Source organism: Rhinopithecus bieti, unplaced genomic scaffold (genome assembly GCF_001698545.2).
Source record: "Rhinopithecus bieti isolate Rb0 unplaced genomic scaffold, ASM169854v2 scaffold_3062, whole genome shotgun sequence".
Taxonomy (NCBI): domain Eukaryota; kingdom Metazoa; phylum Chordata; class Mammalia; order Primates; family Cercopithecidae; genus Rhinopithecus; species Rhinopithecus bieti.
In genome coordinates, this window is record NW_016804432.1 from 1,308,914 (window position 1) to 1,327,151 (window position 18,238).

The window sequence follows — 18,238 nt, forward strand, 5'->3', positions numbered from 1 at the left end:
CATCACTTGGACTCGGGAAGGGGAACATCACACATCAGGGCATATCATGGGGAGGGGGGAGGGGGGAGGGATTGCATTGGGAGTTATACCTGATATAAATGACTAATTGATGGGTGCTGATGAGTTGATGGGTGCAGCACACCAACATGGCACAAGTATACATATGTAACAAACCTGCATGTTATGCACATGTACCCTAGAACTTAAAGTATAATAAAAAAATAAATTTAAAAAAAAAGTGAATCTTTTCCAGAAACCTTAAGGAAATACAGAATTAAGAGGAAAATGAAGAAAATCTATTCCAAGTGAGACAGATGGGGGGTACAATATTGATACAATTAGTGATAAGTTATCCAAAGGATGAAAAGGCAGAAAGAGTTAATGATAAGTAGCAAAGAAGGTGTAAAAGGGCTGTGCTTATTTAGCTGATTTTATGAGAAAACTTAGGATTACTTATATAAATTGGAGGAGCCAATTCTGGGGAGAGTTTCATGAAGGAACCTCCTTAGTCTGGTCTGCTTTTTAGAGAGCAGATGGATGGAAACTTGCCTACCTTTCTATTTGGAGTGCTCAGCCACAACTCACCTGTCAGGATGGAGAGCTCTCAGCCTTGGGGACACAAAGGCATATTGTCAGGCCAATGTGGTACAAATGTGAGATTTCAGCAGAATAAAACTATTAGGGGCCAGGCACAGTGGCTCATGCCTACAATCCCAGCACTTTAGGAGGCCAAGGCAGGCCAATTGCCTGAGGTCAGGAGTTCGAGACCAGCCTGGCCAACATGGTGAATCCCCGTCTCTACTAAAAATACAAAAAAAAAAAAAAAAAAGAGAGAGAGAAAAGAAAATAAAAAAAAAAAAAACTAGCCAGGTGCGGTGGTGGGTGCCTATAATCCCAGTTACTCAGGAGGCTGAGGCAGGAGAATTGCTTGAACCCAGGAAGCAGAGGTTGTAGTGAACTGATATCGCACCACTGCACTCCAGCCTGTGCCACAGAGCAAGACTCTGCCTCAAAACAAAAACAAAAATAAAAAATTATGTAGGCAGCTAACAATTTTTAAAACTTAATGGGAATATTTATATTCAAAGATCTCGCTGGAGCTGTCAATAGATATAATAGTCTACTAAAATAGTCTACTAAGAACTTGAAACTAGATATTTGTACATGTACCTTTTGTCTTTCTATGTTTGGGCATGAAAACAGCTAGGATATGTGGATTCACTTTGAGGAAAGTTTTAATTTTGATGTTAATTTCAATATATTTTTTGAATAGAGTAATAGGAAAGTGTACATTAATTCTATGATTTGTTTTTTTAAATGTACTTTAATTTGATTTAAAGAAAAATATTAGTGTGTGGATGTGGCAAAAAATAATGAAAATAGCATGCAAAAAACTCGTATTTGGGAAATAGTCGTATAGTTTAATCCTATGTAGTTCACATATCACCAGATGGGAAGTATTTTTCAGAGCCTGAGATCAGAAACTATCTCAATAAAATGCTCTTGTTTTTTAACTTTGCAAAACAGTGGGCTTTTTTCATCCTGCCAAGATAAATTAGCCTGTTTTATTTTTAAGCCTGCCTAAACTGATTCGCCATGTCTGGTAACTGTCAGAAAGTATAGTTTCATATTTTGCAAATAGATAGATTAGATATAAGTATTTGTGTTTTTGAATAAAATAAGAAAGTGAACTAGGAATTTATTTTCTGACTTTTTGAGATTTTCTATCACATAGTTTTTAAAATTACCATTCTCATTGAATAAAATTTAATGCAGTCAATTATGACCTTCAACAGTATGAATCCCTAGATTTTCCAGTAATGATATGTTAGATTTAGTAGTTAAACATAATACTATTAAGAAAGTTTTTTCTTTTTTACTTATTAAATTATCATACATAAAATTGACTTTTTGAGAGGGAAAGTTCTGTGAATTTAACATATGTACAGATTTGTGTAACCATCACATTATAATTAGGCTATCTCTCCAGAAAACTTCCCCCTTAGCTTTCTTTTTTTTTTTTTTTAAGATGGAGACAAGGTCTTGCTGTGTTGCCCAGGCTGGTCTCAAACTTCTGGGCTCAAGTGATCCTCCTGCCTCCACCTCCCAAAGTGCTTGGATTATAGGCATAAGCCCCTGCACTTGGCACCCTCTTAAAATTTGTAAGTGTCCCAAACCACCATAACTGTTCTTTATAATGGGAATACATTGTCCTGTCATCTCTCTTGAAATTGCAGCCAAAAAATAGGTTAATTTATTATGCAATAACTCTTCAATCCACTTGCCTTTCTAATGTATTTAGCTTCTTCTAATTGCTAATTTTGCATTTTGTCGATTTATGATCATGATCAGAGATAGTACTCATTTCTCTTCTCTGTCAAATATTATCAACTAATCCAATCTAATCTCTAACGTCAGGAGATTTCCTAGACAATGGTGTCAGTGGCTCTGTCCTCGTTCATATTACATCTGTTATGTAATGTTTTGCTCGTCATCTGCATTGTTTTTTGAACTGCCAGTTGTTTGATGTAAATGCTGGAGATTATTACCTGGAGTACACAAGAGAATCACGGCTGTGTCTCTTTTCATAGGCTCTGCATATCTAGGTGTTTCTTTTCCTGAGTGTTTTGATGACTTTGTGCCATACTTTTTCTATTTGAGTACTTGTATCACTGTATATTTCTCTGAATATGTATGATACATGCAAGCCAAAAGGGGAAAATCACAAGCTATAAATCAAAACTTTACTTGATTAATATTTAAACAAGGGTTGCATGTCAGCCAATCTGTTTTAGGCATTTAAGTGTACAGTTGTGACATGCATTTTCAGTAGAATGAATTTCAGTCTATAGCACATGAAAGTTAACAAATTATTTTAAAATATGTATATTCAGTCAAAACTTTCTGTGCTCTGATAAGAGCCTGTCATTTATGACTTTACCACAAATCAAAAATTAAGAAGCATAAACATATTTGTAATAATTGTTATTTGGGCCATCCTAAGTATTATTACCTCATACAGGGAAAACATTAACATTTTTAGCTGAGCATAGTGTGGCACACGCCTGTAGTCCCAGCTACTCGGGCAGCTGAAGCAGGAGGATCACAGGAGCCCAGGAGGTTGAGGGTGCAGTGAACTGTGATCACACCACTGAATTCCAGCTTGAGCAACAGAGCAAGACCCTGTCTCAAGAAAAAAAAAAAAAAGTTAATTTTAACCCTGACCTTTGGATCTTAAGTTTTCTTGTTTTATGATTCTTCTAAGGTTTTTCAAGGCTCCTTCTATACAGAGAAGGTTTCTTGGAATATGGGTGATTCTCTTGTGGTCTTTTTTGCGTTATGTTTTCAAAGCCATTTTTTGTTTTCATTTTGTCATTTGTTTTCGTTTTAATTTTGGAGACAAATATATTACTATTGAATGAGATTCCTTATTATCTTTGTTTAGGAACTAAAAGTTTAAACTATGGAATATTTCAACTACTGTTATTTGCTCACACTATTGTCTTCTCTTAGAAGTTACAAATAGACTATTTTCTCATTTGTTCTTCAGATGGATCCTGTGCAAAAAGCAGTTATTAACCATACATTTGGAGTATCCATTCCCCCAAAGAAGAAACAAGTTATTTCTTGTAATGTCTGTCAACTTCGCTTTAACTCGGATGTGAGTATCACCTTTTCATTATTCTCTGTAGTTTGTCAGAGCTAAAAGTCTGATTGATCTAAATATGTACATTTCTTCATATTTACATACACTTTAGCAGCCACTCCTACTGGTAGCCCACTTATTTCAGGATGCCAGATTTCCAAGAGATTTGGGTTCAATGCTTAAAACTTGAACAATAGAGTATGGTTGGCCCTCTGAATCCACAGAGTCCATATCCGTGGATTCAACCTAGCTCACTTTGAAAGTATTTTTTAGAATAACATTACAACAATAAAAAATAATACAAATTTTAAAACCAATAGAGGATTATAGACAATAGTCTATAAGTGGCTAATATCAAAAATTAAGAATTTATCTATGCAGTCAGTCTCAACTATACCATTTTACAGTTAATCTCACTAATTATATTTACTTGTGAAAATGCTTGAATATCAGAAAATATGAGAAAAGTTTTAAAATGCAATGAAGATATTTTAAAATTAAAATGCAGTAAATGTGGAAGAAAACCATTTTACTATTAGCTATCAAGTGCCACATTTCCTATTTGTGCCAAATTTTGTTAAATACCTAAGAGAATTATTAATTTCCTATATGATTTACATTTTCCCAGAACATAAAATACAGAGAAAGTTTCATAAACTATTTTATCTGGCAAGCATAACCAGCCTGCTAAAAAAAGATAACAAGAAAATGGAACAAATCACTCTCTTTTATGAAAATGGGTTTTCAAATTTATAAACAAAATAACAGGAAAGCAAAATAAACAATATTAGAATATTTGCAATATCCAATTACCAAGTAAAGCCAATGACCGATGTAAATCAGAATCTGAAGGCTGCGTATTAATATGTGGTATTTCCTGAGTTACTTGACCCCTGTAGCCATTTTGCAAAGAGCTTGTTACAGAATTAATGTTGTTTAGAAATACTAAAATAATAATCACTTTTGTTTGCATATACCATTAAATTATGTTTTGATAATTCTACATAGGAAGCATAATAAAAAATAGTAATTGGAAAAGAGATGTTTATCATGATTTATAAAATTATATTTAGTATAATTTTAATCAAAAGTCCAACAAATTTTTTGCTACATCATAAAACTTCCTGTTCAGGAATCAAAATGTACCTAACTAAACTGAGAAATGTACAGTGTTAATTCATTTGAAGTCTTAATATTGTTAAGATGTCAGTTCTCCCCCAAATTGATCTATAGATCCAGCACAATCCTGATCAAAATCCCAAAATGCTTTTTTATTGTAGAAAATGGCAAGCTGTTTCTTAAATATACATAGAAAAGAAAAGTCCTAGAACAGCCAAAACATTTTTTAAAGGACACATTTTGAAGACTTAATGCTTCCTGATTTTAATACTTACTCTAAAACCTACAATAATCAAGACTGTGAAATTGCTGAAAGAATGGTAGACACATGGATCAATGGAACAGAACAGAGTCCAGAAATAGACTTGCACCAATATAGTCAGTTGATTTTCAACACAGTTGCAGAGTGAATTCAATGAAGAAAGCCTAATCTTTTCAACAAATAGTGCTAGAAGAAGTATATTCATATGTAAATTCAAAAAACGCCTTGACTGCTACCCGATATAAAACATAAAATTCAATAGGATCATTCATAAAATAAAACTTTAAAAAACTATTAAACTTGTAGATGAAAACAGTAGAAAATCTATTTGGCTTTGCATTAGGCAAAGATTTCTTAGAAAATAAAAAGTGTGAATATTGATATATTGGACTTCATCAAAATTTAAAACTTCTACTCTTCAGAGACACTGTTACACTATTAAGAAAAAGAAAAAACAAACTATAGACTACTAGAAAATATTTTACCTGCTTAAGAAATTGCATACAAATATATAAATAACTTATAACTCAATAATAAATGATAAAATGGGAAAACAATTTTAACAGGCACTTTACCAAAGAAGAAATATGAATGATGAATAAGCACATTTAAAAATGCTCAACATGTTTAACTATTAAGGAAATACAAATTAAAACCAAAATCAGATACCACTACACCTATTAGAATGGTGAAAATTAAACAAATTGATAGGATCAAATGGCTAGGATGAGGAGCAACTGGACCTCTCATACACTGTTAGTGAGAATACAAAATGTTTTTTGAAAACAATTTGGCAGTTATTAATAAGAAACTTTATAAAGTTATACATACATTTCCCATATGACCCAGCAATCCCACTTCTAAGTATATCCCCAAGGCAAATGAAGACGTATATTTATCCATATGTTCAGCTTAAAGTAATTTTATTCATAATTGCCCAAAACTGGAATTGACCCAAATGTCCATCAACTGATGAATAAACAAACTATGTCTAAGCCATACAATGGAAATAAACAAACAAAAGTAAATAGAAATAAAGTAAAAGTAAAAAGTAAGTAGTGATACATGCTACAACATGGATGAATCTCAAAGGCAGTATGCTAAGTGAGAGAAGTAAGACACAAAGACTATATGCCGTATGATTGCACTCGGATAACTTTCTGCAGATGATGAAACTATGGGGATAGATCAGTGGTTAACAGGGACTGAGGGTTAAGTTAGGGAATTGACCACAAGTGGAAATGCAGGAAACTTTTTGAATGATGAAAATATTCTGTAACTTTATTGTTGCGATGTTTACATGACAGTCTTTGTTTTTCAAAATTCATTAAGCTGAACACCTAAAAAAAAATTTACTATATGTAGAGTATACCTTAGTAAATCTAACTAGAAAAAATTAATGATATGAGCCACAAAATATTTTATAAATAGAAGACTAATTTATGATACTGATATAACTACTAAATATATTAAGCTACAATTTTACTACTAGAATGAAAGTATAAGACTTTTATAAGAATAGACACAATAATAAATACAGAAATAGATTTGAGTACATTTTACAGTATTGCTCAGTTATTATTCAAATTTTTAGAGTTATACAGAAAAATCAAAGTCTGTTGTTATATAAATATGACATGAAAATGTTTACTACTTATCTGACCACTTACAAAACAAATGCCCACCTAAAGACATGCTGCATCTTTAACACTGGCATTCTCACTATCAAAAGGCCAGATGCTTGAAAACATCTCTCAGTACAATGCAAATAATAGATTTCAGAATGAAATTGCAAAAATCGTGCAAAAGATGCATAATTTTATGAAGTCCATTAATGTAATGTTAGAGAACTGCTTGGTTTAAAGCCACTGATAAATAAGGATTTACCTATTAGAAGAGTTAATTTAAGAAGAGTAAAATAACAAGGTTGATGATGGATAGATTCTTCAAAACAAGAGATGTTGAACACTGACTGAATAATAGGGGCTTAGGGACAATTACGAATCTCAAATTTAAAAATAACATATTTATAGTCCAAACCATGATAATATTAAAAAACATACTGAGGCTGGGTGCAATGGCTCATGCCTCTAATCCCAGCACTTTGGAAGGCTGAGATGGGTAGATCACTTGAGTTTAGGAGTTTGAGACCAGCCTGACCAACATGGTGAAACCCTGTCTCTACTAAAAATACAAAATTAGCCAGACGTGATGGCGCATGCCTGTAATCCCAGCTACTTGGGAGGGAGGCAGGAGAATCGCTTGAAACCTGGTGGCAAAGGTTGCAGTGAGTTGAGATTATGCCATTGCACTCCAGCCTGGGCAACAAGAGCAAAACTCCATCTCAACACACACACACACACACACACACACACACACACATTGAAGAAACTATCCCTTTCCTCATCTTCCCAACCTTCATGTCATTCCCTATTTGTAATCACTTTAATATTTTTTGCATATCTTCCAGGTTTTGCTTATGCAAATATAACTATGACTACATATTCTTATTTCTTCCCTTTTCTATGTAAATAGTAGCATACTATTGACACTCTTCTTTGCCTTGTATTTTTTATGTAACAATATATGCTGGAGAATTTTTTCTATCAGAACATAGAGAGCTCCTGTACTGTTTTTATAGATGTGATAGGCAAAGATGCCCATATCCTAATTTCTGCAACCTGTTAATATATCTTACATAGCAAAGGGTAATTAAGGTAGTAGATAGAATTAAGGGAGCTAATATTCTGACCTCATGATAAAAGAATTGTTCTGGATCATCCTGTGGTCCCAAGGTAAACATAAGGTCTTTAAAAGTAGAAGAGGGAGGCAGAAGAGGCAGTCAGAGTGATGCTATCTGACAAGGAGTCCACTGGCCATTGCTGGCTTTGTAAGGGAAGGAAGGAGCCACAAGCTAAGGAATGTGGGCAGCCTCTAGAAGCTGGAAAAGACAAAGAAATGGATTTTCCCTTAAAGCCTCCAGAAGGAATGCAGCCCTGCTGACTGGGCTAACATCAAGATGTCAGCCCAGTGAGATACATGTCAGACTCCTGTCCTCCAGAACTGTAAGATAATAAGTTTTTAAGCCACTAAGTTTATAAAAATTTGCTATGAAAGCAACAGAAAACTAATACAGTAGTTTATTTGTGGATGTTTCATAGTTTAACTCATCCCTTACAAGGGGTCACTTAGATTGGTTCCCATCTTTTGATATCTCTTAGATTTTCAGTCAATAAATGGCAGAGCTAGAATATAAGTTGAATCTCCTGCCTCTAAATCCACAGCTCTTCCTATTATATTATGTTGCCTTACATAAGTTTACTCATTTCCTAAGCATTTACTGAACTCTTCCTGTATGATAAGCACTTTGCTAATCTCTACAATATGGCCTAAAATGAACCACATGATCTTTGGAAGGATCATTGAAGTTCTACAATTAATAATCATTTCCATGGTATCTGTCAGGAGAGTAGGATATAAACACCTCCATCTTACAAATCAACAGCTAAGACCCAGAAAGAATGACTATGAATTCTGTTTTTTATTTGTGTGATGGGTTGGGTTATGGAAGGCATAAGAATTTTTTTCGAGTGCCAGAATTGCTCCAGGAGTACATCCACCTTTGTCTTGAGCTCCATTTGATGTCAGCCATTTTCTTTGTACTTCCTAATAGGGGCGTGGACATATGTGCACACATAAGCACATGACCAGCAACCTCCTTGCTATAGCTCCAAAGTTCCATTGATAATAAAGAAAGAAATTAGATTTCTGAGTCATTCTTAGACTCTGGGCAGTAAAGCCACAAAGTCTGGATGGCAAATTCACAAATGTGACATATACATGTTCTCAGTGTTTAGTAATGGTGCTATAATCTGAATAACCAAGCTCTGAAGCTGAGCATTTTTTATTTGGGGGAGAGTTTATTATTTTATAATTACCCTATTTACATTTTAATGTAAGAATTAAGAAGATGCTCATCCTTATTTTTTAATAACATTTCTAAATCAGCCTGAGACTGAAATTGGCTTCACTCTTCAGTATAGAAAATATGTTTATTGAAAAATCTGGAAGGCAGATGCACAGTAAACACTGCATTTTGCAGTTCTTCATTATCCATATAAAATGTACCAGTCGGCTTCATGCATTAAAATTCAATATGACCTAGTTTAAGTGTCCTGTACCTCCCTTTGTCCAGCTTTTATCATCTCAGTAGAACTACCCTGTTGAAAAGCAAAATGCTACAGCTTTATTTACACAATACACAGTTATGTAAATGAGCAAGCATTAATCACAAACATTTCCCAAATGAACCTTTACAAATTAACACCATTAACTTTGCCAGGAAGCAGGCATTGCAGTCCAGGAATAATATGCTTTCCAACTGAGTCCCAGACATTTGCACAAATGTGTGTATCACCTCAAGCCCTACTTTCTTCCTGACCACCTTCTTTCTAACAAGGTATACCTAAGCTGAATGAGGCTGTGTAACCCTGAATGTTTCTTTATTCTCCAGTAACTGAGTGTACTGCAACTGCAGTATGATCATAAATTGATAAGCCTAAACCTGAATCTTTATCTTTTAGCTGGAAAATGCCATTTCCAGAGTTAAGCTTTGCCAGGGAAATGAGCTTACATACACTTCAGAAAATTTTTTGAGACTAACATTTATCTCATTTTGGCTAAGTTGAAATTGGCAGATTCCAAATAATTTCTAATTTACATATTAGTTTCAATTCCTTGGAGGATAGTAGCAGAAGGATGAAAGAATGATTCTTACACAAAATCAAATCTTTACACAAAATTGAATCAAAATCAAATTCTTAAACAGATTCTTACACAAAACAGGGCAACTTGATTCTCTTAAATATTTAAAAACAGATATTATATTATTATTATTATTATTATTGATCTCAGAACACAGTTTATTATAAATACCCTTAATGTATTTCTGAGTCTTTTATGCCTTATAGGCAAATCAAAATGAAAACATGGTGATCTTTTTAGTCAAGTTTTATATACTCTAAGTCAGAAGTTGACCCTGAAATTTTGGTACTCAGCATTAGTACCACAAGTAATTAAGCATGAGATACATTGTCCCTAAATGTTGACCCCATAGGCTTTTATTACTCATTTGGAGCTAGGCCATTTGATTTTTCAAATTTACATTATTATCTTTGAATGACATCATAAACATTGAATCACTTATAGTTTATATTTTATTTTTTATGGTACCTCTAAGTTTGTGACCTGTTGATGTTTTTTATTTTGTCTTTTGGTTTTAGGTTATCGAATATCCCTATCTCTCATTTTAGCCTTCTATTCTTTTTGCTGTGCCCTATTTTCTCATGTCTGAAGACATAAGGTGAAAACCTCAATGCCATTTCATTTATTTACATTAGAATGATTAAGTACAAATGGACAGAAAATTAAGGGTAGAAGTTAAAATGGTAGGGTAACGCCTGTAATCCCAGCACTTTGGAAGGCTGAGGTGGGGAGATCACAAGGTCAGGAGATCGAGAACATCCTGGCTAACATGGTGAAACCCCGTCTCTACTAAAAATACAAAAAATTAGCTGGGGGTGGTGGCGGGCACCTGTAGTCCTAGTTACTCAGGAGGCTGAGGCAAGAGAATGGTGTGAACCCGGTAGGCAGAGCTTACAATGAGCCGAGATCGTACCACTGCACTCCAGCCTGGGCGACAGAGCGAGACTCCGTTTCAAGAAAAAAAAATGGTAGGGTAATCAACCACTTGTGTAAACATTTCTGTGAGTGACCTGACTGTGCTGCTCTTTACTATAAATCTCTGAAATTTCAGAAACTGCAGTGGTTCAATGACCTCCCTCAATTCCCATGTGCTACAGTTAGTGTGCAATTGATACATCCATAATACCACTTCACTGTGCATTTTGTGTCTTTGTCATCTTAGCAGTTTTCATTTGGATAAGGCCATTTAGGTTATGCCCTCCTGGGTCTTTCTGCCTATGTCTCTTCTTTGTTTTTAATTTTATTCCAATTTCCTGATTTCTTTAGCAGTTAATAAAATACAATATAAACTTGTATTTGTCTTGCATGAACAAACTTCCCCATCTACCATCTGCCATTTAGAAGGTCTTGGTGCTGTCTCAGCTAGAGATCCTGGCATTCTCTGTCACCCAGCAGAGACCTCAGCAGTCAAGAGATTAGGAAGGAAGCCACAACTTTGGGTTCCACATAACTCCCTTTCCACATGCTGTTGGCTGATTTTGCATCTTCCTTTGCCACCAGACCTAACTCCACCTCTCTCCACCAGCTGCCACGAGGCAGCAAGTCCCTGCAGCAGCTGTGTTTTTTTCTGAGAAATCAGATCAGCTGGGAAACAGGAACCCCATTAGACACCATGTTTGAAGATGTCCCTTCCAGCAAAAGCAAAAGAGGCACACAGCTGCAAGGGTACCCACTTGGGTTTTCTGAAGGATCAAGCTTTTTATTTGTCATTATGTAACATTCTCCTAAGGGATTCCACATTTTGCTATTGACTGCCTGGTGCTTGCTTTTAACTCTAGAAATTCTATCTGCATGTTACGTGTTTCTCTTCCCCTGTGTTTTCTTCTAAACTATCACATTTCTTCTTCCTTTCTTCTCTACTCAATTTTCTCTTCTCTCTCCTCCAACTCCTCTCCTTTATCACTTGTTCCTATTTTTCTGGCACAAAAATACAACAAATGTAATTTCCCCTGTCTTTCTTGGACATTTGTAATTTCTTTATTAAGCTTTTTTAGCTTAAAAACTGGATGCATTGTTTTAAATCTAGAGGTATTTTACTTTAAAAGGCCTTTAGAAGGTTAAAAAATATATTGGGCATGTTATTTGAAACTCAAACCAACATACTATTTGGAAAATAAAGTTACCTCGTATTTTCTGAATATTCAGACACTCTGTAGTTGATGGTACTTTACCCTAATGGGTTTGTCAAAAAAACTTTGAACATTCACTTTCATGTATATATTATACATTCACCTATATATGTATAGTCACATATATAAACATTCACCTATATACACACACACATATATATACACATTCACTGCCTGCCACACATACACATCTTCTGCGTTTCTCTTGAAAGCCCTTAAGATAGATAGCAACTTCACATATGTGAACATATAGATAGCACATTCACATATATAAACATTCACATATATATACACACACACATATATATACATACTCACTGCATGCCACACATACACATCAACTGTATTTCTCTTGAAATCCCTTAAGATAGATAGCAGCTTCTTTAGTGTATAAACTTGTAGCATATTTATATAATTCTAGATTATATATATACAATTTCATATAAGGGGTGCGTGTGCATATGTGTGTGTGTATGTTCAAGAATACTAGTGCCTAAGCTATTAGATTTCACCTTTATAAATAGTAGCCTCCCATGCAAAACCTAAATAAGCCAAGGAAGTTGACCCTCACAGAAAAGTGACTTTATGATAAGGGGATTTGGAGAAAGTCACATATAAAGTGAACTCTGTAGCAGATGATTAAAGAAAGAGATAACCACAGTAGTGATAATCTCATTGCTGGGTTAGGAACCAAAAAGCTAGTTGCAAACTTTACATCTGCTGTTCAACAGTACAAATTGTTGAATAAATGAATAATATTGTAAGTTTGAAAAAACCAACTGATTCTGTCAAGAAAAATGATACTGAAAATAGAGGGAATCAATAGCATCAAATGGAAATCTAGAAAATGATAGCCTGCTTTTGTCAAATATTTTACATTTTTGCCATAAATAAGACTATTTATATTGATTCTTAGGTTTGAAGAGTAGTGAAACAGATAGGAAGTAATTAAAAGCATAAATCTCAGGAACTTGGGAAGGTAATTCTCTGCTTTGCAGACAGAGCTGACAAAATGATGAACATTTTTGCTTCAATATGACAGAAATATAGCATGATTACAGGAAGCAGGGACATATCATGCTAAAAGTTTCATTCAAAAGCGGCTGTTTAACAAGCTCATAACAAAGTTCAGTCATCTTTTTTGAAGCATATTAGTAGTCACTTATTAAATGTAAACTTGTTTCCAAAGTAGCACTATAGTATTATTTAAAAAGTCACAGCCTTTATCAGCATTACCTTATTATAAATGAATATTTGGATAATTTAGGATTGATATTAAGTTTGTCACTGAAAAAAAAGTAAAGACTAGGTTAAATGTGAAGTTTTAAAAAGTGATTGTGATGGATCACGAGGTCAGGAGATGGAGACCATCCTCATTAACACGGTGAAACCCCATCTCTACTAAAAATACAAAAAATTAACCAGGCGTGGTGACAGGCACCTGTAGTCCCAGCTACTCGGGAGGCTGAGGCAGGAGAATGGCAGGAGCCTGGGAGGTGGAGCTTGCAGTGAGCCCAAATCGTGCCACTACACTCTAGCCTGAGCGACAGAGCAAGACTCTGTCTCAAAAAAAAAAAAAAAAAAAAGTGATTATGATGACTCATAAAGGTTTATCAAATCCTTTATTTAACTAATGAGGAAATAGATAATACACATCATTCAATTTTTGGCTTTTCTTTAAATACATAGATGTCCAACATGATATGTTAATTATTTATATGTGTTCAATGATATTCAGAATTGGTGATCAGCCTAATATGATGTTATGAAGAAAAGAAAATATGAACATTACTAGGAAAGTACCAATACTCACCCTCACTTATCATAATACAGTCTCAACAGAAAATAATTAAGTATCCATGATTCACCATCAAAACTGCAAGCTTTGGTTCATTTCCATTAAATATTAGTTTGCTGATCAAACATTAATAACCGCTTTAAAAATACTATGAGTTCTCTTTTTTCCTGTGTAAAATTCCTGTGTTAATAACTCTTTTAGTCAAAAGTAAAAGATTCCTGGAAGGATTTTTAAGTCATTTTGTCAGTAATCTTTCTCATCCAACAGTTGTCTTGCCACTTGGGGGTTGGCAAAAGACTGTTGAGGGTTTGTGTATTTTCCTTCTTCACTTGGTATGGATTTCTTTAGTGAAGATTGGTTGCAGAATCCTTAACAATAAGATGTTTCATTAGATATTTGTGGTTTTGGATTATTCAGCTGAAAATGTATTCAACATACAATTAAAAACAGGTAGAACTGGAACACCTGTAGCCTTCCAAAATGATTAGTTGCTGGTTTTAAGTTTAAATTCAGGCTTTATTTAAGACATACTTGGTTTGCTGTAGCTTGTCTTTTATTCAGTATGGTTGAGCAGGCAATTGGCTATAATTTTTGCAATTTAAGACAAAAACACAAGTGAAGCTGAATGGAACAAAAAAATAAGTTTACTACACTACTTTCAAGTAAGAGACCAATTTAATACCGTTTAGAACATTCTGCAGAAGAGATACCCTTTAGCTACTCTCATCTCTCAAGCAGCTCTTTAAATGAAGTGACAGCATTATGCCCTGGAAGCCAGATAACTTTAGTTGTGGCGGGTCAGCATAAAGAGCAGTTTTTTGGGAAAGTCTGACTGACTGTAAGGAACTTTATGATATGTGGCTTGGGGATGGGGTGGAGGTGGAAACAGCATATGAGGAAGTATCACCTTAACCGATTTTAACATTTCAAGCTAAGAAGATGTTGTTGGCAAAATACTGTAACTGGTTAACATGAGTTATTTAAGGAGAGTAAAAAAGCAGTGAACTTGAACAGAGAGTTAGGAGAAGAGAATCAAAGTAGTTCCTGCCTTGAAAGGAAGATCTGAAAAATACCCTCCTATACCTAACCAGCTAGGGAAATAAAACTAATACAATTATAGACACTGCTGAACTACATGATGTTAATACAGTAATATAAATTTAATTATAAATTTAGTAACGGAGACAGCACATAGGATAGAATAATCACACACGTGGAAAGCTATCATTTGATTAATGCCTTCTCTTCTGCCAGGCCCTGTGCTAGGTATTCTCTATATGTTATCTTAGTATTTGCACAAAGATTCCTGGTAGAGGTAAACTGAGAAAGACTTGAGAGATGGTCAGGATATAAAGGAGAGGGAATTGAAGACATAAAATATTAGAGCTAAATCGGGGCTTGTTGAGGATATGGCCTATGAATAGGCTGCAGGGGGCCAATGGACTCCCTAAAACTATGTAAAATTTTGTGTGTCTGCGTATCTGGAACCATGATCACTTAAGAGATGTGACTGAATCTTCCCTTCTCGCAGGATGAATGTTCCACAGCTTCCTTTGGCAACATGTTCTAGGATTTAATCACTTTTAGTTATTAATACTCCATCTTACCTAAATCTTTTTTTAAAAAATGAAAAGAGGCTGGGCGCGGTGGCTCAAGCCTGTAATCCCAGCACTTTGGGAGGCCGAGACGGGCGGATCACGAGGTCAGGAGATCGAGACCATCCTGGCTAACACGGTGAAACCCCGTCTCTACTAAAACTACAAAAAACTAGCCGGGCGAGGTGGCGGGCGCCTGTAGTCCCAGCTACTCGGGAGGCTGAGGCAGGAGAATGGCGTGAACCCGGGAGGCAGAGCTTGCAGTGAGCTGAGATCCGGCCACAGCACTCCAGCCTGGGTGACAGAGCGAGACTCCGTCCAAAAAAAAAAAAAAAAAGAAAGAAAAGAAACCTTTGTCTTTATTTCTCTCACTTTAGTTCTGTATTCTAGGGCTCATAGAGAGCAAATGTTGGGTTCACTACTTAGAAAACAGATCAAGGACAAGGACCCCTGAGAATGTATGACCCTGTTAAGGCTCTTACTTTGGGGGCTGAAAATATGATTCAACTCATGAATTTGTGCTTCCTTCAAATTAGAAAATGTGTTTTAGTTCTAATAAATAATAATTTCATTACTTTATCAGTTGTATACCTAACATATCTGACACTCCCATTGCAGGTAATGTTTAACACTCCCTCCTCTCTAGGAAAAAGGCATTTTCAGAAATAATTGTGAAATTACATGACTAATAACAGTAGCCACAAAGAAACTCATAAACTTTTTTTAAAGTTTGAATATAGTACTATGCCACCAAATATTACCAGTGCACAAAAGAGAAAAAGGTAAATAGTTAATCTTTGTGTTACATTAATGTATTTTATAAATGGAGAAAAACATATTAGTCCATCACAGTAATGAATAATACCGTTATGGTAACAAATAAGTGAATTTTAATACAATCAAAATTATACAATATAGAGTTTAGGTAACTATTAGTTATACCACTGATGTAACATTTTCATTTATTTCTTATTTTTAAAGCACATAATAACTTTAAAAGAAGCATACATTTCCATTTTAATGCTACCAGCCAAAATCAGTAAAATATTTTATGTATGGGCTACAATTTATATTTACCAAATAAGTTAATACACCTTACAGTTGCCACTATCTCACTTAAGTCTAAAACACAAAAATTCCAAGTAATCACAAAATGAAAGAATTGAAATTCTGAAGTTTTGTTTCTTTGCCTTTAAATTCACTATACTGTCATTATTGATTTCAAAGCAACTATTAAATGCAAGAATCTGAGTGGCACAAGGTTTGCAAACTTGAACTGCGTCTAAAAGAAGCTTGAAGGATTCCTCACCATTAGGAACTTACTCATATACTGAATGGATGTAGAGGAGTCACTGTGAATTGGAAGTTCCATCATGTAACTACAAGCTCTCTTTATTAACTTCCATGTAGTTAATTTAAAAATTTTAAAAAGCTCTCATTTTAAGCTTATATATGTATTATTAAAACTCAACTGCAACCACAGCAATTGTTTATTTAAAACTTAGACCAATAAAAAACTATTTTCAGAGAAGACTATTTTATTCTTTGTTAAAACTACCAGTATGTTATGATGATAAAAGTAGCCTGATTTTGGTCAGTTTTTTAATTGTTTTAAACAAATGCAAACCCTATTTCCTGCACCTAAAGTGAACTCTCCCACAGCCCTATCTTCAGTATACCACTGACATTTATTATTCAATTAATAGGAATTCTAGTTCTGCTTTAAATACATGTTGGATATAGCACAGGAGATATGTAGTGCTAACTTTTAATCACCAAATAGTTTCCTTTTTATCTCAATAATTCTCACTGAATGTTCTCTGAAAAGTAATTTTCATTATCTCTCAACTGTGAGCTTAAGGTGATTACTCAGTTTTCCCTGGAAAGAAATAACATTCTATAATATGAAGGACAGCTATGGAACCCTTTTCTGTGATGATTTATTTTTATATGTCATGAATTTTTTTGGCTCTTTCTTATATCATTTAAGGGGAATGGAAAAGGCTAGATTCACTAAAGGAATAGTTAGGTTGTTATAGTTTTGTAATTTAAATTGTTTAGGTCAACAAAATGTCCTATATACACTGCTAAACTAAAATACAATCTCTTTTAAGACTTAAACATTTACACAGATAGTTATAGAAGGGGCTATTCATTAAAATCTGTAAATGTTGGGCAAATAACAAATGTCTGTATTTGTAAAATAGAATAGAATTACTGAATTTGCAGATGTAGATATAAAAATATAAAATTTGAATATGTGAGAGACATTCTTTGTAAGCTAGCTTTCTAGAGATTTAAACATTGAATAACTGTCTTTTGCATAAGTTTTCATTTTCATAAATGCAGTAAATTCTTATTAAATTGGACTACATTAATTAGGGATTTGTGATCATTCAGGTATAGGCAAATTGTACTTTTGTTGGACCAAATTATTTATTCAAAGGTAATGCAAATAATTGTGGCAAAGGAGGTTGAAGCATAGAGATTTAGAGTACCAGCAGAACCACTTTTTCAATCCTACTTAAGCACTCCAGGGCACTAATTAAAACATGAGCAATGATATGATACAAAATAATTCCTACCAGGCACAGTAACTCCTGCCTGTCTTCCCAACACTTTGGGAAGCTGAGACGGGCAGATCACTTGAGCCCAGCAGTTCCAGGCCAGCCTGGGCAACACGGCAAAGCCCCATCTCTATAAAAAATACAAAAATTAGCAGAGCCTGGTGGCATATAGCTGTAGTCCCAGCTACTTGGGAGGCTGAGGTGGGAAGATTGCTTTGAGCCCAGGAGGTCAAGGCTGCAGTGAGCCATGATCACACCACTGCACTGCAGGCTGGGTGATAGAACAAGATCATGTCCCAAAAAAAAAAAAAAAAAAAAAAAAAAAAAAAAAAAAAAAAAAAAAAAAAAATAATTATTA

At 34.5% G+C, this 18,238-nt stretch overlaps 1 protein-coding gene across 8 annotated transcripts in view; it reads left to right on the forward strand.

The window, feature by feature from the left end:
- The window catches only part of ZNF385B (zinc finger protein 385B), a 439,446-nt gene that overhangs the window by 349,093 nt on the left and 72,115 nt on the right, over positions 1 to 18,238 (forward strand). For all 8 annotated transcript variants that reach the window (XM_017868262.1, XM_017868263.1, XM_017868271.1 and 5 more), the window contains one exon: positions 3,551 to 3,661. In XM_017868262.1, the coding sequence (XP_017723751.1) occupies positions 3,551 to 3,661 (111 nt within the window). The remainder of the gene's footprint in view (positions 1 to 3,550; positions 3,662 to 18,238) is intronic.